This window comes from Acanthisitta chloris, unplaced genomic scaffold, assembly GCF_000695815.1.
Source record: "Acanthisitta chloris isolate BGI_N310 unplaced genomic scaffold, ASM69581v1 scaffold32980, whole genome shotgun sequence".
In the NCBI taxonomy this organism is placed as follows: domain Eukaryota; kingdom Metazoa; phylum Chordata; class Aves; order Passeriformes; family Acanthisittidae; genus Acanthisitta; species Acanthisitta chloris.
The window spans coordinates 6,902-27,473 of NW_008652775.1; the positions used below are offsets into that span (position 1 = coordinate 6,902).

Consider the following 20,572-nt stretch of genomic DNA (forward strand, 5'->3'; position numbering starts at 1 on the left):
CTGCTCAGCTGCCAGGAAATCACTTGGGTTGTTTGTCTTTATCCAAATAGCTTTATCATTTCACCATACTTTTCTTGTTGTAGCCAAGCATGGCAAAGAGGGATCTGGGCAATCCTCAGTGAAGTCTTCCTTGTTTGTTTTTCATCCGTCACTATTACCCAGAGCCAAAATCTGGGTTTCTCTGTCTTCCATCATATTGTATAAAAATCCCATCACTTTGTGCACACCAAATACTTCAAAATATACAAATACTTTAATACATACAAGTCTTCATAGTTCATTAAATATAATTAATTCCATGGTCTTTAAAATACTCTATCACTGTATTAAGTGTAAGAGAAAAGGTTTGCACTGGTATTTCTGTAGTATTGATTTGATCTGGCCTATGCAAAACCTTTCAGGATACTGCAGAGATTGTGCTGAAGAGCAGCAATTCTACTGAAGAGCAGCAATTCTGCTGGAATCCAGAGCATTTTGGGATAGATCCAACTGAATCAAAAGACCCTGTCAGAAGATTATGAGGGTGATTAGAGCTGCAGGACCCAGCAGCAGTGCAGTGTGGCACATGCAGGGACTACACTGGTTTCCCAATCAGCTGCACTGGAGCATCCTGCTGCAGAATCACTCTGAAATGCTTTGGGGCAAGGCAGAGTCCCACAAATGTGCAACAAGGAACAGGGAATTGTGGTGCAGCTTAGCTGAGCAGCTAACATCTTCTTTTTACACTTGATTCCCCAAAAAGCTGAATGAGATGAAAAGAAGATCTATTGCTTTTTGCTTTGAAGTGTTAAATCTGTCTTTTCCTGTGTCCCCAGCTGGTATCAAACTTAGCAAGTGGAGACAATCAGCCTGGTTTAGCTGATATCCCACAGCTGTGACTATTCTCATCATGAACTGCTAACTCATGCTGCCATCCAAATTCTATTTCTCAATGAAATCTTCAGAAGAAAGATTTACAGCTTTGCAGAAAAGCAGTACAGAGCCCTCAAATGTACTTGCAAAATGCAACTCAGCATTGTGCTGCTGTGGACGTCTCACTGTGGGCATCAATCGCTTTGTAGCACAGTCCACAGACAGAGGCAATACATTAGCACCAACCCCACAGTAAAAAAGTCCTTGGCATACCAAGGTGGGAATTGATCAGTGAGAAATAAATATATATGTATACACACACACATATATTTTAAATATCTATAATATATAGTGCATATATATAATGTATTGCCTGTGTATATATAATATATGTATGTTGTATAAAAAGATTCACATTCAAGTATAGGTACATATTAAAATGTAAAGAGAGGAGGACCTTTAGAAGTTAACCTTAAACAGAGAATCTTTTGTAAGCAGAATTCTTATTAGGATCATCAAGACAGGTGTTTCCCAATCTCAAACTGTGATCAGTTCAGAGGTTAGTGTTCTATTCATGACTGAGAAACACAACCCAATGGCAAGTGAGAACAAGGGGGAAAAAGTGATAATGGAAAGTTAGAGTGTCAAAGACATCAATCTATACATAAATCCTTGACTTCAGATATCCCACGGCAAGAGGGACAAAAGCAATGTTTGCATTTGAATTTGTAATGCAGTCCCTCAGTGGATGTGGGGCTTTGTAATCAAATTATCACAGCCAGAGGAAAAGAAATTTGAGTGATCAGAAGAAGGGTCGACAATCAAACTCGTATCATCAACCCTAAAAGGTAGTTCACAAACCCTGATAGGAGATATGGCTCACGCAGCCTTGTTCTGACCCTAAAATCTGAAATGTATTGTGAGCAGAGAGAATATTGGATGGAAATTCCAAACCTCAATTAGCCCTGGATTGGTTCAGTGTCTAAACAGAAATTCTCTCTCTTGAATTCCCAGTGCCTTCATCTTTAGATTGTTGAAATCATGATCACAAAATCAGCGAGTAAATCACCCTGATTTTTCACAATGTAGATGATGAAAATTCTACGTGTATGCAATTCTGTAAATCTACAAGGCATCGTTTTTGCTGGACAATGCAGCACAATTTCAGGACTCTGATCAGAGAGTTATGCAAAGTAGGCATGGCAAAACACGGCCACAGTCAATAGGATGATGCCATTGATATTGACAACGTTTCTCCAAAGCGGCGCTTCGCTTGTGTCCATCAGTTTCTTCTTCAGGGCCTCCTCTTCCTCCTTGCTCAGTTTGGGTGCCTTCTGCTGGTCTAAGCCACAGAACCAGTTGTAAGCTTTCTTACAGCATCCTGGTTCTTCCTCGTTTTCCGTGTTAACTGCAAGGAAAAACACTCTGGTTATGAACCATAAGCATAGATCACAGCAGGCACTAGGTCTCCAGGACTGAGGACATTCCCATGTTTAATACACAGTTCTGATTAATGTTCATAGTTCAGTGGAAACATTTTAGTACAAAACAGTACAAGAATCAAGTTAGTATTGCATTTTCACAGCTCACCTGGAGAAAGAGTGATTTTCTACATGTACCAGGAGAGCCTTTTGCAGAAGACACTTGGGCCTTTTGCAGCCCAGAGACTTGGTCTGGTACTAGAGATGCAGACAGTGCTGCAAAGCTTAAACTCCATTTTTTCAATCCTTTCTACACTTTTAATTAAAAGAGAAATAAATGCATTTGAGGATACTGATGAAAAGGAACTTGGGAGCAGAAGCAGAAACCCAGCAAAAAGAGCAGGTGGTTTTGCCCAGATGGATGTCTGGCAGTTTGCTTCCATGGTGCCTTCAATCCTGGCTACGACCCACTATTTCCAGGTGAATTCTCTCCAAGTGCTGGAGCCACACACAGCTCTGCCAACGCACACTGCTCTGACCCAAAGCATTGCCATTGGTTTAGTCCTTAGAGCTGCCACCCAGCTTCCTAAAAAAGAAAATTCTCTCCCTTCAAATCCACTTCACTTCTGATTTACACTGAGCTTGACAGATAGGTAAAGGCAGCTTAGCAGCTAGTTAAATATGTGGGAGCTGAGGTTTTGTTGTTGGGGGAAGGGAAGATGTCTGAATATCAAGCATGTCAATGTTTCTTCAGGAATGACACAGGGATACTCAAATATTTTGATAGAATCTGTAGATATTCAACAATTACCTGATTCTGCATCATTTTCATCAGCTTTGTCCTGCTCATCTGCATCAAGATCAATGCGTTCCTCTTTGCTGTTCCGCAGGGACCAGACCAGGCGGTGGAGCTGCCACGAAACAAAATGAGTTTAACAGATGTACAGCTTGACAACACAGAGACAAACCAGCCTGGCCAACATGTGAACCAGCAGAGAGATCGTGGCATCCCAAATGTCTGTTATGTCAGATTATTAGGAGTCACTGAAGATTTGTGACAGATCAAAGACTATTTCCTTTGCTTTCTTACAAGAATTGTGTGCTGAAATAGCTGAAATGTTAGGAGGTAATACACCAAGTACCAGGCTTTAAAACTAATGGTTTCATTGTGTTCCATTTCTTTAGGAGTAGGACTGCAATAATACTCACATGTACATCAGGAATGGGCTTAGTCATGAAGGACACTGCCAGGATGACAATGGCAGAAACCCCAAACAGAATCATTGCAAAGTAAAGGTAGTGAATCCCACAGATGATGTATGGGCAGTTGGAAGGGGCCACACAGCTGCCAGTTCCATAGGCAAACTCTGCAATCATCCTGCCAAGTCCAGCCAGCAGCCCAATAACCAGGCCCCAGAAGGCACCCTGTGGTCAAGGAGACACAAGTGATCAAAATGAATAATTTCAGGCATGGAAATAAGCTCTAAGCTCTCAGTAAGTTGCTGGAGGAAATATAGTTATGTGTTACATTGGCTTTGGCACATGGGTTTTAATCCTGACAGTACTAGCATGACAGAACAGGCCAGCAGGTGTGTGCCATCCCACCTGAAATACGTGTCTGGTTTATCTCCTGTTAGTAATTAGCTAAAAGTTAATTCTCAATATTTCTGGTGAATGTCTTGCTGCTACATAAATAGTACTCCAGCCCAAAGTACAAAAAGGACACACTGGTATATCTGGGCACAAATTGAAATAGGGGAAATTCTGTTTAAAGATAATTTTGGTTTGTTTCACTGTAAGGGTGATTGATCATTGGAACAGGTTGCCTAGAGACACTGTGGAGTCTCCATCCCTGGAGATATTCAAAGCCCAACTGGACAGGACTGGTAAAAGATGATATGTTTGGTAAAGCTGTTTGGTGACCAATATCCTAAAAGATGACTTTCAAATATATCTCCATAAATTATCTGTTTGAAACAGTTCTTGGCAAAGTGATAGACAACCTAGGTGACTGTTTATCTATCAGACTATCAAAGAACCTTTTCAAACTCATCTCTGAAACTCAGGTCCTCATAAAAGACACTAAACCAAAGAGAGAGCAGTTCTCCCAATGTATAAAGGAACATGCAGTGTAGCTGTTTCCCAATTTGCACTGACCTGCTCATTGACACGCTTGCAGAAGACACCAAGCAGGAAGACAGCAGTAATGGGAGGTCCCAGGTAGCTGGTGACTGACTGAATATAGTCAAAGAGCTGCCCACTCTGAGCTGACTGCACCACAGGCACCCAGGCAATGCTGATGCCAATTAAAAGTAACATAAATGCCCTGTAAACACAGACAGATATTCAATTAGCCATCTGCTTGGAAGTATCTCTCATCTATCAGAAAGAAAAAAACCCAACAATGAATCAATAATTTACATGTTCATTTTGTATTTCAACTAGTGAAATCAATTATAATGGCCAATTAGCACTGAGCAAACAAAAGAAATCCACGTTGGATACTGTATATGTCAAATATCCATCAGCACACAGCTCAACATGCAATCAAAACACAGAAAATCACTTTTTTCCTGTGTTTGTTATGTCCAGAGATGGATCAATAGCAGATCAACTAGAGCTAGTGCGTTGCTGCTGCAGGATGGTGCAGCATGAAGCCTAGGAAGGTATTTTAAAAGATTTCCCTTCGACTAGCAGTGGGAAGCGTTGAGAATTAGTTTGGCTGCTTCAAGCGCTGTCAGTGACACTGGAAGCACAGCCTGGTTTTCCCAGGAGCAGTGGGAGAGCTGCTCTGGCCACAGGAGGCCACTGCAGCCCTGGCAGCGCTGCCAGGCAGGGCTCTCCTGGGCACTGATCTGCACTCACCTGCCAGCCAGCATCAGCTCCTTCTCAGAGGGTCGGGTCCGAATTTTGGTGTAAATGTCCATAGTGAACAAAGTGCTGGCACTGTTAAAAATGGAAGTCAGGGAGCTCATAAGGGAGGCCAACATGACTGACAGCATCAGACCCCGCAGACCTGAAACACAGACAGGTGAACAGGGATGAGCATTTTGTGCAGAGCCTCAGCACCTGGCACCATCTGCAGTGCTTGTCTGACCCTTTCCAGTCAGCCAGCTCTGAGCGTGTGTGGCACATTTATGTGCCTGTTGTCAAATCCTGCCTGACATTCCCTTGCAATGCAAGCAGAGCAGTGTCTGCTGAGCTTGGGGAAAGCTATTTACAGCAGTGACAGGGGAACTCTTGAGCTTTTAGCACAGAGGTGAATGCTGTCTGAGGAAATAAAATGAAAATAATGCTAATAATAATAATTGCTGGAATAAAAAGAAAATAATGCTAATCAGACTTTTCCCAACAGTTCTAAAAATAATTTCTCCTGTTCGCAGGCGAGTGCTCACTTGCTCTCAGAATATTTGTGAACCAGGTGTTTGCCAAAAAAGTAAGTTTCTTTAACTGAAAATGAGAGCAAGCCACTTTTCCAGGTGTTGTGGTCTAGTCACATAGTGTGGGGAAGTACTGCAGTATTTTAATAAAACTATGTACAACAGTTATCACACAATGGGAAGCACTAAATCTGTCAGGGAAGTGCCATGGTCTATATGGTATAGACCTGCCTGTCTAGCCTTATGAGCCAGCACCCAGCTCATGGGTGTGGCAGGAGGTCTGCAGGTGTAGGCCTCAAACTCAGAGATCCTGGCAGAGAGAGTTGTTTATAAATCATTGGCAAAGCAGGTTATTTTTCACCTTCACAGAAAGGGAGCTCAATTACCATTTCATCACCCAGTGTTTGCCAACTGAGAGCTGACACTGTCAGCATGGAGCTATTCTGCATCTACAGCTACAGCTAATGCAGACACCCCTTTTGGTTAATAGTACATAGCTCTAGCAAGATTTTGGACCTAAATATGGGGTTTGGACTCCCTCTCTCATTTGTTTTTACAGTCTGGCAGCTTCACCTTTCCTACAACAAGGGAACAATAAAGACAGACAGTGTCTTACCATTTGGCATAAGCTCCACTACCATTTTTGGATAAGCAATGTTTGTACAGCCCACTGCCGCGCCACAGTACTGCTGACAGACTTCAGGCACCACACAAGCCACCACATCTGAGGAGAGGAGAACAAGACAGTCAGACAAGGTCAAATAAACAACAGATTGCTCCCAAATGAGCAGAGCTTCTAAAATGTATCTCTGTGTTGAACCAGCGGATTGACATGTTTGATATCATCCTGGTTTGCTGGCAGGGAGGAACGTGATTCTAAGCCTCTTTCCTTCCCTTCCTCTTTAAAAGAATGCTGAAAAGTGCTGCAGGTTAAAAAAAAAACCAACAAAAAATCAGCAGTAATTGTCAGACCAGGACTGAACAACATGAGGAGAGAAGTAGAAAAACAAGCAGAAGAACACAAAGCTCACTCCCTGCAACATGAACACCTCTCCTGTTCCTGCTGCCAAACACACTGCTGGTCAGAGAGACAGGAGAGTGGCATTCGCCCACACTGCACTTGTCCATGGCACACATCTTGCAGTCTGTGACTGATGGCCTCTCCCTCTGTTTGCCAGCACAGTATTTATTCATCCTGGACAGCATTTTCCACTCATTTGGTCAGAGTGGGGCTGTAACAGACAACTGGGGAGGGACACTGTAGAATTTCACTCCCCTAAAACAGACAGCAATAGCTTTAGCAGAAATCTGGGATCAGGCAAAACAGGAAGACCTGTGGCTTCTTACAGTGTAGTTAGTTTTTGTGCATACAGGTGCCTGGACAATCCAGATGACAAGATGACAATCTAAGAGGTATTCTGGAGGGGACTGAGAGGTAGGCAATGACAGGTAGGCAGCAGGGAGAAATGAGCATTTCTGTACCCGTATGCTTACCTGTATACAGAATTCGGCTGATCATTCCAGGCATCACGATGATAAACATGGGCAAGAGTTTGAGGTACCCACACATGATACAACCAGCCTTCACGTGGGACATGTTCTTGCCAGAGAGACATCTTTGGACAATAACCTGTGAATGAGACATGGCATGTATAACATTTCCACGGACACACCATGCCATGTTCCAGATACAAGGTGCTTCTTAACCTCTGTGATAGCAAACGAACCTATTTAGCATTTCTGCCACTAGGAAAAATTAAAACTACATGAAAATCAAAGGATATTTTTGAAATAAGTAAAGGAAAATATCACTCATCCAGTGTATGTTTGAGAGGTAAGGTTTTTCTCACAAGATGTTTTAAAGCAGACAGACTAAAAAGCCAAAAAGGAGTAGAATATTTACCTGAGCAATAGATACAGTTATATTGGGGGTTTGTTCATTTGTTTAGAAATTGTGAAATTATCTTTCTGACAACTCAGAATGCAGAGAGATCTCTTGCTAGAGACTGGACACATTCACATGGTGCAGGTGCAGGAGAACACCTTACTCATGTCAGTGTGATCTCTTGGGGAAACTGGACAGTAGGTTTCAGGGAGAAGGAAGGGCTGGGGAAGAGTCTCCAGCCCGAAAGATCTGACATATAAAGAATCTCCTCCCAAGACTGTGCATGCAAAGATGGAAGCTGCACAAATAGGAAACAAACGTGTCTTACTGAAGAGGGAATTGTATCTAGACCCAACCTAACAAGGGCCATTTGGGGTGTGGTTTCCTAAGCAAATGTACACAGTACAACCTCGCTGTGTTTTTACACATGATCACACACAACAAATGAGAAAGGAGGTACACATGGGATCTGCTGGGCACAGCTGTGTAGGAAGCTTTGAAAGAGCCCCTATTCCACTTTCTGACTTCTTCTTCTTGTGAGAGGGCTTTAGAAACCAGAAACTGAAAAGTCACTGACCAGTCTTGAAACAACAGCCAGTTCTGCAGCTCGGCTCTGCATTACAGGGGGGAAGATTATGCTAGACTGCACTAGACTGCAGAGCTCTGTGTGTGGCATTTCCAAGGATTCCACATTACCTGATCTGTGCACCAGTACCACATGGAAATGATGCTCAAACCAAAGATGAGGCCTGGCCACGGCAGATCTCCAGTGACAGCATCTCGGAAGATGTGGAAGGAATCCTTGCGAGGAGTGTAGCAGCTTGGATCAACCACAGTATTTCCATAGGAGATGTTGGATGGAATTGCTTCCATGTACTTCTGCATGAAAGCTTCATACCCTCCTACTTCATTAAATGCTGGAAAATAGAAAATAAAAGAAGCAACAAAGGATTTATTAATCTCAAATAGAGTTTGAGAATCTCCTTAATATGGATGTAAAAACCTCCTTAATACAGATGTAAAAACTCTGCTGACATCAACAGTGCCAGGACACCACACGCAGTGGTTTGTAAGCATTCACACAACCCAAGTGCCCAAGTGACCTTTCCTTTCAGGTTTGTGTAGAGTTTCCAAATGCTAGTTTAGGCTCTGGCATCTCTTATCCAGACCTTGCCAAGAGGTGAAATAAAGATACATATTTCCACCTACTGTTCACCTAGGGGAAACCTAAGGCAGGATCTTCCCAGGTTAGGTCAGTCTAAAGTTATTTCTGTTGTAACAATACTGGAATAATGGAATTTCACTGAAAGATCTTGTTAGAGGAAAGCCAAGTGCTGAGTACCTTGAGTAACTAGAAGGATAAGGAAAGGACACTGCAAGTTCATAATTGCTTCTTTCTTTCTTATGGTCCCTTCCTATTAATTTAGTTTGAGAGTACAATTTCTGTTTTAAAATTTATATGGTCTTCTGGACACACATATTGTCTCATCCATAAACATTCATTTGTATCTCTTGTCCAGCTGCTCATACTGTTGACATCCATAGATGAACAGCAAAGCTTCCTTAAAATGCTCATATATTTGGTTGTTTAACATGAACCAGCAGCTAGAAACATGAAAGAGTCATACAATGTGACCAACACAGCTCTTCACTTTGAATCAGAAACTGTCATGCCTTAGCAACTGAATGTCTATGAAATTATCTTCCTAAAACAAGATACGCCCTGAACTTCTCAAGAATATCATCACCCCCTGCAAAACCTCCACTTTTACCTCATTAGCCATCACAAGTTCTGTTCTGATGTAGGATACTATTTATTACCTGATATATATTTATTAACTTATATATTACCTGAGCTTTGGAGACAGTGACTCAGTGACTGAAGGGTGCTGGCAATATGCCTGTTTTTGGCAACATGCCTTTTTCTTCCCTGATAAATAGGTGTATGAACTGGAACCTTCTGCTTAAGGTAACAGTTTCACACTGCAGGATTGATTTCCATAGCCACTGTAGGATTTGTGGTGGAACATTCCACTTTCATTCACCTGGTTTACTTACCAAATCCCATGAGAATAAAAGATCCCACTACCATGATGAATGTTTGTAAGGTGTCTGTGTAAATCACAGCTGCAAGGCCACCTGATGGCAAAGAAAAGTCAGGACAAATAAGTTAGCACTGTGCAAATGCCTCGGCGGAAATCCTTGGCTTTTCTTCTCTTTTCTGACCACCTCTCTCTTTCCAAGACCACTGTAAATAACTCCCCTTCTAGATTTTCATTTCTCTCCTCCTCTCCACCTCCCCTCTTGTCTTTCTTCTGGCTCCCCCAACTTCTTTGATTTATCAGGCTGCTCTGCAAACTCACCTGTGATGGTGTAAAGAGCAGTAATACTGAGCAGGATAATTATGGCCACATAAAGATTCAGCCCTATGGCCAGCTGTATAAATACTGCTCCAGAGAATATGTCTGCCTAGAAAAGAAAAATGAGAGATTAAGCAATGTTTAAATTCACTGTGATGACATATTACACATTCACGATGAGGGCACTGAAATACACAACTCTGTCCCTTATGGTGCTGCACGCACTGATCAAAAAGCAAATAGAAGCCATTTTCATACACTGCCAGTCCCTCCTCAGAGCTGTGGTGCTTTCAGTACAAGTGTAATACTTCTCAAAGACTTTCCAGGCCTTTTCCAATGGGTCATTTTAGCTAGATGCAGTCACCTCACTACTAGGTACTGAGGGACATCTTAGTAACAAACTACTTAAAACTGAGGTTACATTTGCTGCTGTGTGCAAGGATGGATTGTGTGACACCTCTAAGACATGGCACAGTTCTCTAAATTCAGTGCTGCTCTACAAGTCTGTTCCTTTCCCCTTCCTGCTTGCACACATGTGGTGTGGCTCATCCAGGCAGTTCAGGACAAAGTGCTTTGCATTGAAAGCAAACATCTTATACTGTCTCTATTTTTAAGTTCCTTTCTGAAGAACCGACACCAAGAGGCTAACAAAAGAGACCTTCAGCTCTTGCGTAAGAAGGGAATTGCTCAGGTTTCAGAGTAACACTCTGGGATGTTAATCACATAAAGTCAGTTCCTGATTTAGAGATAATTTGCATCGATGTTATTTATCCAAGTTTGCAATCAGAATGACCTGCCCCGTGCACTTGTGATGCATTACTATAAACTATGCTCCTGAGCATCCAGATGATGGAGTTCTCTCCAGCCCCACCCGCACACCTCCCTTCTGGATCCCACCCCACCTCTGTGAGGGCTCCACACAGGGAGCCCTACCTCAGATAACAGTGCAAGTCCCAGTGGGGTTCAGCAAGCTGAAGCAAACACCACTACCTGTGCCCTGGGGTAAAGCTTCCCACACTGTCACTGCCCAGCAGCGACTGCTGATGGAGCAGGAGGTTCTGAGTCCAGGCTGTAGGACAGCCAGGGCCTGGGGCCACAGACAGCACTGCTGCTCGGCTGAGCTGAGCCAGGGCACACGCACTGAGAAGAATTTATGCAGCCTGCCTGGCTGGGAGATGCAGGGTGGAGAAACCCTCTTCATCCCAGAGACACTAAGAGTGAGACTGCAGGGCAGGACCTCACCCCTAGCTCACGCGGAAGAACGAGGAAGAGGCCAAACCTCTGCAGCAAGAGGTCCCAGCACCACTGCCCTGACATGCAGAAAAAAACAACTGTGGAGCAGACTGCGAATCACAACTGAGGTTCCACTCCCGAAACTCTCCCTCTGGAGCAGAGTTTGATATGACTTGATTTCTGATTAGGCTGGAACCCGGAACCAGGACCTGTAGTTCTTACCCAGTGACTGTCTGACCATATCCTTTGCCCCTTCTCTCTATGGTAACTTTTTTCCTGTCTTTTCACACCACTGATCAGCCCATGTCCCAGACCTTTCTTTTATTGTTTTTGGCTTCAGTTTAGCCTATACATCATTAAATATTAATGGTCCTAAAATGGCTCCCAGAAAGAAAATGTATAGTTAATTATTGAGCATCCTGAGCAATGTATCAGTCTTCAAATTGCTTAGTTATCTTCCAGCTTCACTACTCCTCCTTCCCACTTAGACTATCACCTTCCAGTATTTCCTTGTTTCTCCATTTCTACTCTTTTATAGACACTATTTAATCTTTATCTTATCTCTGAATAGAGTGACTCTTTCCTTTACATTACAAACTATCTCTGCAAAGCATCAGATCACGCAGGAACTGGCTGAGGACATGTCAGCTGAGTGAATCCAGCTGCAGTGACAATGTGGGATTCAGGGCAGGGGCACCTACTCTTTTACCTCTACACTGTGCAGTCCTAGGAGGAGGTTACTCTTCTCCTCCTCTTCCCCTTGGTAAGTCTATGCCTATACATTCATTACTGAAATTAAGCACAATGAACAGGAAGAAAATGCTGTAACAGATTTAGAATTTCAGTTTCTGATTTCTTAAAAAGTATTCAGACCCTTTTGTCTTCTCCTAATTTAGTCTATTACTGTCCATCAAGATTTTATTTTCACTAGGCCATTCTCTTTGGCATAATGACCAATATCAGCAACACTAGTGGCTAGCAACCTCTGAAAGCTGCTGTAGGCAGTACTCACAACGTGAGCACCCACACTTCCTGCACGCTGAGGAAGCATGTACAGGTAAGGCACCTGTGCAACAGAAATGTCCTGGGCTCAAAGATCCCAAGGATGAACACCTTGCAGCATGGCTTTATCTGGCAAGTGGCTGATTAGTCACAAAGCAAGGTAAGAAACCAGCAGAACGCACAGAACATGTGCAGGAAGAGAACAGCAGAAATTACACAATCTGAAGTATGATATTTTTTACTGGAAAGCATGGTAATAATTATATTAAGTACATTAGATAATATTTTAACACACCAAGGAAGCAATGCCTGAAATAACTGGCCCAGAAGCAAGATGCCACCCTTCTACAAGGATAAGGGTCAGAAGGTATCGCTGCCAGTGAAGCTGATAGGTGTGACCTCCCATTCAGGGCAGGGCTGAAACCCATCCTGCTCTCAAATCACAGTAAGCCCCAAAGATCACAAGGGAGTGTTTGCCAAGGCAGCAGTCAAGGAAGTAAAATGCAGTGGATTGTCAGCTCTTAGGTATGTCTGCAAATACAACATGCCTCCTGGAAGACAGACCAGTGCTAGCCTCCTGTAGCATACATCTCTCCACACAACACAGTTAGCTACAGTCCAAGATGAAACAGCCCTTCCCTTCCTGCTTCTGGAGCTGGTGCCTCTGAGGGCCATTTGGGCATGATGTGGCATGGCAAAACCTACTCTGAAATCCTCTGACAGCACATGAAACCTCCAAGGACTGACTGCTCTGCCTATTCTCAGTAAGATATGGCAAGTGAATCAGTCCTGAGCAAATCCTGCCCATCCGAATGCAGTGACATAAGGCAACAGTGCAGAGACCTGTTTGTGTACTACAGGAATCTAAGCCTCATTTGTGCAGGGGACAGGCACAAATGTCAGAGTTGCTCAGAGCAGGTGGAGGAAACAAAAGAAATGGTTAGAGGAACTTGTGCACCAGATTTTTCCACTGCATAGCAGAGAGACCCAGCTCCATGGCACTTCCACACACATCTGGAATAAGATGTGGGAAGATGGGAAGGACCAATGGTAGAGTGGCACCCAGATAATCTTTTGCTGTATAGATCCCTTGACTAATGCTTTGCTCCCTAATAAGACAGGACCACTGGAGCAGGAGAGGATGTTTCAGCCTCATGACCACACTGGAAGCTTAAATGGAGAACATGTCTTTCCTGCCAGCAGAACATTCCAGCTGAGACAGGGTAAAATCCCATGACCAGATCCTTAGGCATAATAGAGGCTGAAAATCAAAGCTAGACAGTAAATTCAGAATCTACACAGCACCTTGATAGGCTCATTACAAACATGTGTTCCCAAATAGGACTGTGAGTCACCTGACTGGAGGAGTTTCTCAGCTGCTGGAGCTGCCAGAACTCTATGTCACACTTGGGATTTCTGATTATAATGGTTGAGCAGAACTACAGCAAACTGTCTAATCCTTTGAAATATAAGGAAATGCAGGTTTGAGGCCAGCTCCACATTACCAGCCTGTTTAATTTATAACCTTCCTAAGGATCAGTTATCATCAAGATGTGAGAATGAGAGCAAAAGGCCAATCTTTTAGCTTAAATTGCACTATTATCACTCAGCTCCCATTCAGAGGGCAAAGACTAATCTGCCATGGCAACTTCTGCAAAACAACAGACTGAGGTATGCCTGAACTGTGGACTTCTTTAGAAGCTTGGTAGTTTCAAGATATATGGAAAATAGCAACTCCCTTCACTCCTTCCAAGACACACAACCATTTACTTAATAAACATTAACTTCATAGCATCTTAAACTTTACACCAATCACTTGTCCATTAAAAGAATCTCTCCTCTCCCCTCCTTGCCCCTCAACTGTTACAATTTCCCTCCTTTGCATTTCCCCACTCTCGTTTTTTATTTCCTATTATTCTCTTTTTATCCATAGCCTTCTTGCTCTTTTCCCTCATCTATATTGCTGGTGGCCTGTTCACCAGAGGATGCTAAACCATCTAAACATGAAGTCTAGAGACAAAAATTCCTGCCACGGGTTTCACAGGTCCCTAAGACAACAGGCTGTAATGCAAGTTTCCCTCCACTTTGACATTTTCTAGAGGAGAGCATAAAACCTAAAAATAAAAAAAAAAGATAAAATGCAACAAGCATCAAGAGACATTGCCAGGAGTGAAAAAAACTTGGTTGCAGCACAGATCTGAATACACAGTCTCCCTGGACAGACTGTAACCAAGGGCGCCAAACCAAAAACATTTGGCCAATTGTGTGAGCAATGTTGTAAATGGGAGTTTCTTTTCTTTAGATCTATGTAGGGTGGAAGAAATGCTGTAAAAGTTTTACATACTGAGATCTTTGTGAAGATATACAGGATCAGAGAAAGGACTGACAGGTAGACCTGGATCCGTTTCCCTCCGAAACGTTTCTTCAGGTACTCTGGCATTGTCACCACCTGTGGATGTAGAGAAGCTTCAGATAATGGGGAACAGGCACCAATCAAATTAGAGGCAGATTTCAGGAAGTCAGATACTGTGAGAGTGGAGCACAGAAGGAGGGGAGCTGCAAACTCAATTGCAAGGAAAAGCTGCTCCAGAAATCAAAGGAGAACAAGGAGAGAGCACTGAGTACTTTTCAGCTCAGGTCTTAGGACAGAGAATCCTCATTTTTCAGATATACACAGACATAACGTAGTACTGTTTTGGCACACTCAGAGCTTGTGCCATTCATAATGGTTTTGCAGTATTCCAGACCTGATCTGCAAACATGAGCAGCAAAGACATGTGTGAAGTACAGTTTTGACTTACCCCAGCCTTGACGTAGATGGGTACAAACAGCCATCCTAGAATCACCACAAGTATCAGAGCCTGCAACCAAGACAAAATCAGCTGAATTAGCCTCCTTTCTCTAGACACCACTCCTAAAGTCCATTTATCAGACCCCACACCAGCTAGAGACCATTGAAACCACCTAAACCTGGGTATTGCTGGGCTGGGAGGGTGAGATGGGGGGAGGACAATCTGCTCTGTCCTTTGATTTACAGTAGAAAATTTGGGGATGAAATCTTGGCCAAAAACTTTGTTAGGTATAATGCAGCCTGGATTTCACGCTCAATGTCCCAGAGAAGCACACATGAGAGTACATTTTCTAGCACAGCAGCTGATTTCTGCTCACAGGATTTGTCCTCTACTATAAAAACACCACTCCACCAGTGGCACCAGCCTATCCCAGCCCTCTTCAGAGCAAGCCCAAGGAGCCTGGTTTAACAATGGTTAAAAGGCAACCAGCCCGTGAAACTACTATTTCTGGGAAACATTTTGGAAGGTGAAGCCTGCTAGCTGGGACCTGTTTGCAGCACTTGATCCCAGAGGCTCTAATGCAAGACACTCTCCCACTCAGAATCTCAGCTCTGCTGCACTGCTGTGTTGTGACACCTGCACATGTAGGTACTGTGGAGAGCAGCACTTCTCTTGATTATTATTGTGATCACTCATTATCTTCCTCACAGGGTCTCTGTGAGATGACCCTATGGTGTACAACAATCTCATATACTGTACAGGATACACATGCAGTTTGTAAAAGATTTTGTATTTCCATGTTACCATGTAACAATATATTTTGTGTTTCCACATGTATTCTGTGGAGTACAGATCCTCCTGTACTGCAGTGCCACACTTTCCTGACTTAAATGGCCAGAATGCTGCCTGACATAGAGTTGCACATATCTAAATCCACAAATAGAGAACAAATTCCTGCTCTCAGAGCTACACTGTATTTATTCTCTCCGCAGAGCTGATAGGGCTTTTTAAACTGTATCTTTTAAATTCTGCCCTTGGATCAAAACCATAAGATGTACAAGAAATACTGGATCAGCTTCTGCTGTGATACTAATACAAATTAGAAATAATTTCAATGGAATAATAGGGATACACAAGGACTATAAGAGTCAAACATTGTTACTTTCAAGAGGAGAATTGGATTATGCAGTCAAGAGCAGAATTTTCTCCATTTCTGTTGACCTGTACAGCAGTCCCACTACATCCTAAGTCATGAGCTGTGCAGTGTGTCTGCTCAAACACACATGTGCATCACTGCTGCTTCCTAAACAAGTGCTGTACACTGTGTGTTGCTATCAGTCCACAGGGAATCTCCCAGGAGATTCAGTGTTAGAAATGTCTGAAAAAGGATATAGGCCATAGAGATTTGTGTTCTGGCTTTTTTTGCTTTGTTTTGGTAGAAAAAGAAAGGGAATCAGGTCTGTTAGAGGCCTACTTTAATCAAACAGAGCAAGCTGACAGATAAACTGTGCACATCTTGCAGAGTTCATTTCAGGCTTTATCCTTCTGCTTAAACATTTATATCATACCAGTACTTAACTATTTGCACCAACCATCTATTTGCTAAGGAAAACAAGCCAAATCCCTCAGGCTGGTATGATTCTTTCACTGCCCAGAAGTCACTGTAAGGGAAGTATCGACCTGTGTAGGCTCATTAAGTCCTTTGTGTCATGAGCTAATCCTTTCCCCAAAGGTGAATTAGGCAGAACAAGGACATTATTATCCACACCCACAGAGCCTGAGATATAAGGAAATGGACTGAACCAGCTCATGTGAATCTCTGTGCTGCTGCAGCTAACACTACTCCTGGTATTCCAAGCAGTTCATTTAAAGTCAGTTTGGATATCTCCACCCTGTACTGCAACCATAAGCAAAACACACACATAATTAGAGGAAGGAGAAAGTAAAGAGGAAAAGATTTGTGGAATGCAGGTGCTTGTGAAGGATGCCCAAAATTTCTTACAGCCTGTGAAGAAATCAAAGCCTCTTCAACAATTCCTGCATAGCAAACTGCTGTAACAATTATCATGGATTACAAACCTGATAAGTTCTTCCCAACATCCTGCAGTCTGAAAGTGTTCTTCATAAATACATTAAAAGTAATCAAAAGATATGCATAGAGAAGAGATGCCACCAATTTATTTGGTTCAAATGCTCTCATTCAACAGAAAAGTGTCATCTTTTCCCAGTGGCTTGGACAAGGTCCAAGGAGAATGGGCTAAGTAGTAGATTCCATTGGCACTTATGGGTCTGTGCAGAAAACAAGTCTTGCTAAGCACAAACTTTGACAGTCCTAGTGATTAGGCAGTGTTATAACTTTGGTCAAGCTCTGCAGAGGATCCTGATGTCACAAGTACATTCACTGACATGTATGTCACTTACATTCCATTCATATCCTCCGATGGCAATTCCTCCAGCTGCTGCTGTTCCTGCTATTCCCACAAAATGCCCACTGCCAATGTTGCTGGCAAACAGAGAAGCACCAATCTGCAAACAGAAAAACAACAATTGGCTCTTAGATCCTGTTCATGGTAACAGAAGAAATTGTCTTCATTTGGCACTTTGAACTCATGTCTAGCTATGGTCAGATGCTGGCTATGGTGATGAGAATGACTGACAGCCAACTTCCTTGACATCCTTCAAGGCTCCCACTTATTGTCTCCCCTGAAACAAGATTCCAGCCATCATATCTACAACAGTGAGAAGGACTAAGATGTGCCATAGGTGATAATCTTTCAGTTAAGTCAAAAAGTGTATTACACTAATATAGATTTTTAAATCTTTGCTAAACTTGCAGCACTGACATTTGGATAAGATCAAAAAAATTAGGGAAGAAGACTATGATATGTCTTGTTCAAAGAGGAAACAACAAGTATATATGCACTTGTCAAACTGGCTCTCCCTGTTTTGTATTGCACAGTCTGTGGAACTAAACATGTCATGGGTGAGAGTTGGTTCCCTGCTAGCCAAAAGATATTCGATCACCAAATTAAATTCTGAAAGATGCAAGGCAGAAATATCTGCTGAGACACTGCCCCTGCAAGCCACAAACAATAGCAAATCCAGGAGTTATATTTAAGAAGTGCTGGATCTCAAAGACCCCAAATGTTGCACTGATCACACAAAGAGAACAGTGGGGAAAACATGGGAACTGATGAACAAGCAGAGATTAAAATAAGGAAAGGTTTCTACTGGATTACAGAAAGGCAGGAGCTATTCACAGAGATCTTATTCTAAATCAAGTAGCTCAGACAATAGAAAAGAGAAAAGGAATGACCTTCATTTCCTCAAAATAAAAACAACAAAGGCAGCAGAAATACCCAAGGATAATTTACAGGGTCAGTCCTGAAGAATGCAGGGCGAGAACTGGAGCAGTAAAAAGAGGTGGAATTGGGTATTGTGAGCAGAGGACATGGAATCTGGAGCAGTTCCAAGATGAAAAGATGTGAGTGAACAATTTTTTTATTCATTTCTATTTTTTCCTTATGTCCTCTGAAAGCAACAATAAAAATAATTAATTATTTAATTAATAAAAGGGAAATGGGGTTAAAAAGAAAATAACAGCACATAGAAAGTTAGCAAAAGAACCTCTGCTGACCAGCTTCTGATGCTCTCATCTGAATCATAAAATATCCTGAGCTGGAGGAGACTCATGAGGATCATCAGTCCAACCCCTGCCCTGCCCAGGACACCCCAATGATTCCACTCTGTGCCTGAGAGCATTGGCCAAACACTTTCCTGAGCTCTGTGAGACTTGGGACTGTGTTCACTGCCCTGGGAGCCATTCCAGTGCCCAAACACCTCTGGGGGAAGAACTTTTGTCTAATATCCAGCCTAAACCTCCCATGCCACAGCTTCATGCTGCTCCCTTGGGTCCTGTGCAGACCTCCCATGTTCAGAGATTCCAAAGTGCTTAAAATGGACTGTTTAGCTATAGGAATGCAGGACCTGCATCCAGCACATTCTCCCTATGTAGTTCCTAAGTACAGCTAGTTGGAATGGAGTAACTTTATAAAAGGGAGTAATATTCTTTGTCTGCACTTCCCTGGGAGATTTTTTAGGGTCCTAAAATGTATATAAAAGGAATAGTCACACATTTCAAGGTCTGTAGTCACTGCAGTGAGTGCTTTGAGTAGCAGCAAATGTTAAGTCAATGCTTCTGAGAGCACAGGGATGATTATCAGAGTTTCGGAAGGATAAAGGATTCCATCACCTCTGAAGTCCACATTTATTCTACAGAGCTATGCCACAGCCAGAAATAGCAACCACGCTCTGCAACTCACAATCCTGATCTCAAATAACAAATGGGTTATCCTCCCCCAGTTTTTTATATGCAACATCAACTAAATTCAGAAGCTTCCACTCTTTTCCTTTCCAGGCTTACTCTTTTCTCCTTTCCTCAGTTTCATCTTCTGATGTCTTCAAGTCTTTTTGCAGACAAACTGATCTTTTACTGCGACAGGAAATTTATGTCTCTAAGTTGGCTCAGTTCTGGATTTGGAGCTTATTTACACATTTCTAGAAGTCAGTTGTGCCCTACAGAACTGTAACCAGTTTGTCATAGGACAGATATTTCTACAGGAATGCTAAGTGTTGCAACAAACATTGGCAAACAAGACACCTCTGTTTCTTCTAACCTCTGTGTGACAGTAACAGTATTTTCCCAGCAATGATGGGGAAGAAACAGATACCATTTATACTCAGCATTAGCACTGCTGTCCAGTGCTTTACTTAGAGATGAATAATTAAACTTAAATCTAGGTTACTAGAAATGCAATCACCAGAAAAGATTAACCACATTAATCTCTGAATTTATTTAATGTGTTCCCTCTCCTGTTTCAAAAGCTTAAAATGTACTGCAGGCAGATCCAAGGAACAAAGGCAGCTAATGAAGAACTTTCAGAACTGACAGTCATAAGCTTTGGCTCAGTGCCTGAAACCCCAGGACAGGCTGTAGGATATGCTGATGATCCTGTGTTCCCAACTTTACCCAAAGTACAATTGTATTGAGAGGAAAACACAAAACAATGCAAAATTACCAACATATTTAGGGCCAGAGCAAGGACAAAACCATGTGAATGCAGATCCCACCTTCACTCTCTAAATTCTCTTCTCTGGATTAGGGAATGCCCAGTGCAGCAGAACTGGAGGATCAACACATACTAATAATGGATGCAATTTAAAAAGTGCTTTGATTGTCATGTATACCCAGAAGGGGAGGACATGGCTTGACAGCTGGGAAAAGACACATCACCCTTCACACTGCAGCGGGTCACAGCAAGGAGTGTTTACCAAATGCCCTCAAACCTGTTAGCTGCTGCTGCCAGGGGGGAAAGAGAAATTTCCCTTCCGCCACAGCAGGACTTTGAGGATGAGGGAAGGAGGCAGAAGGGCTCTGGGCCTGCTGTATTTCTGTACTGGAATTCTTAATTTGCCAGTGGTAGATGCTGCTGTACACCTAAGGAACCCTGGGATGAAACTGGGGAATGTCAGAGGGGAAAAAAAATCTTCTGGAAGTGTTAACTGTTCCCAGTGAACATATTAGATTTTAAAGACAGATTTAGGAGGAAGAGTAAAGAAGAAAGTTGATTGAAAGGAATAACAGCTG

General features: G+C 42.7%; 1 protein-coding gene across 2 annotated transcripts in view; it reads right to left on the reverse strand.

Moving 5' to 3' along the window:
- Positions 1-2,036: 2,036 nt before the first annotated feature.
- SLC5A1 (solute carrier family 5 (sodium/glucose cotransporter), member 1) overlaps positions 2,037-20,572 on the reverse strand; it is a 25,317-nt gene continuing 6,781 nt past the window's right edge. Inside the window, exons 3-15 of one of the 2 annotated variants that reach the window (XM_009078437.1) lie at positions 17,347-17,451; positions 14,935-14,994; positions 14,478-14,582; positions 9,902-10,007; positions 9,597-9,677; positions 8,235-8,455; positions 7,148-7,283; positions 6,270-6,377; positions 5,139-5,289; positions 4,431-4,599; positions 3,483-3,698; positions 3,085-3,184; positions 2,037-2,260 (exon numbers count right to left, since the gene is read on the reverse strand). In XM_009078437.1, coding sequence (XP_009076685.1) covers positions 2,037-2,260; positions 3,085-3,184; positions 3,483-3,698; positions 4,431-4,599; positions 5,139-5,289; positions 6,270-6,377; positions 7,148-7,283; positions 8,235-8,455; positions 9,597-9,677; positions 9,902-10,007; positions 14,478-14,582; positions 14,935-14,994; positions 17,347-17,451 — 1,782 coding nt within the window. Of the gene's footprint in view, positions 2,261-3,078; positions 3,185-3,482; positions 3,699-4,430; positions 4,600-5,138; positions 5,290-6,269; positions 6,378-7,147; positions 7,284-8,234; positions 8,456-9,596; positions 9,678-9,901; positions 10,008-14,477; positions 14,583-14,934; positions 14,995-17,346; positions 17,452-20,572 lie in introns of both variants that reach the window. The other variant, XM_009078445.1, reaches the window with a different exon arrangement.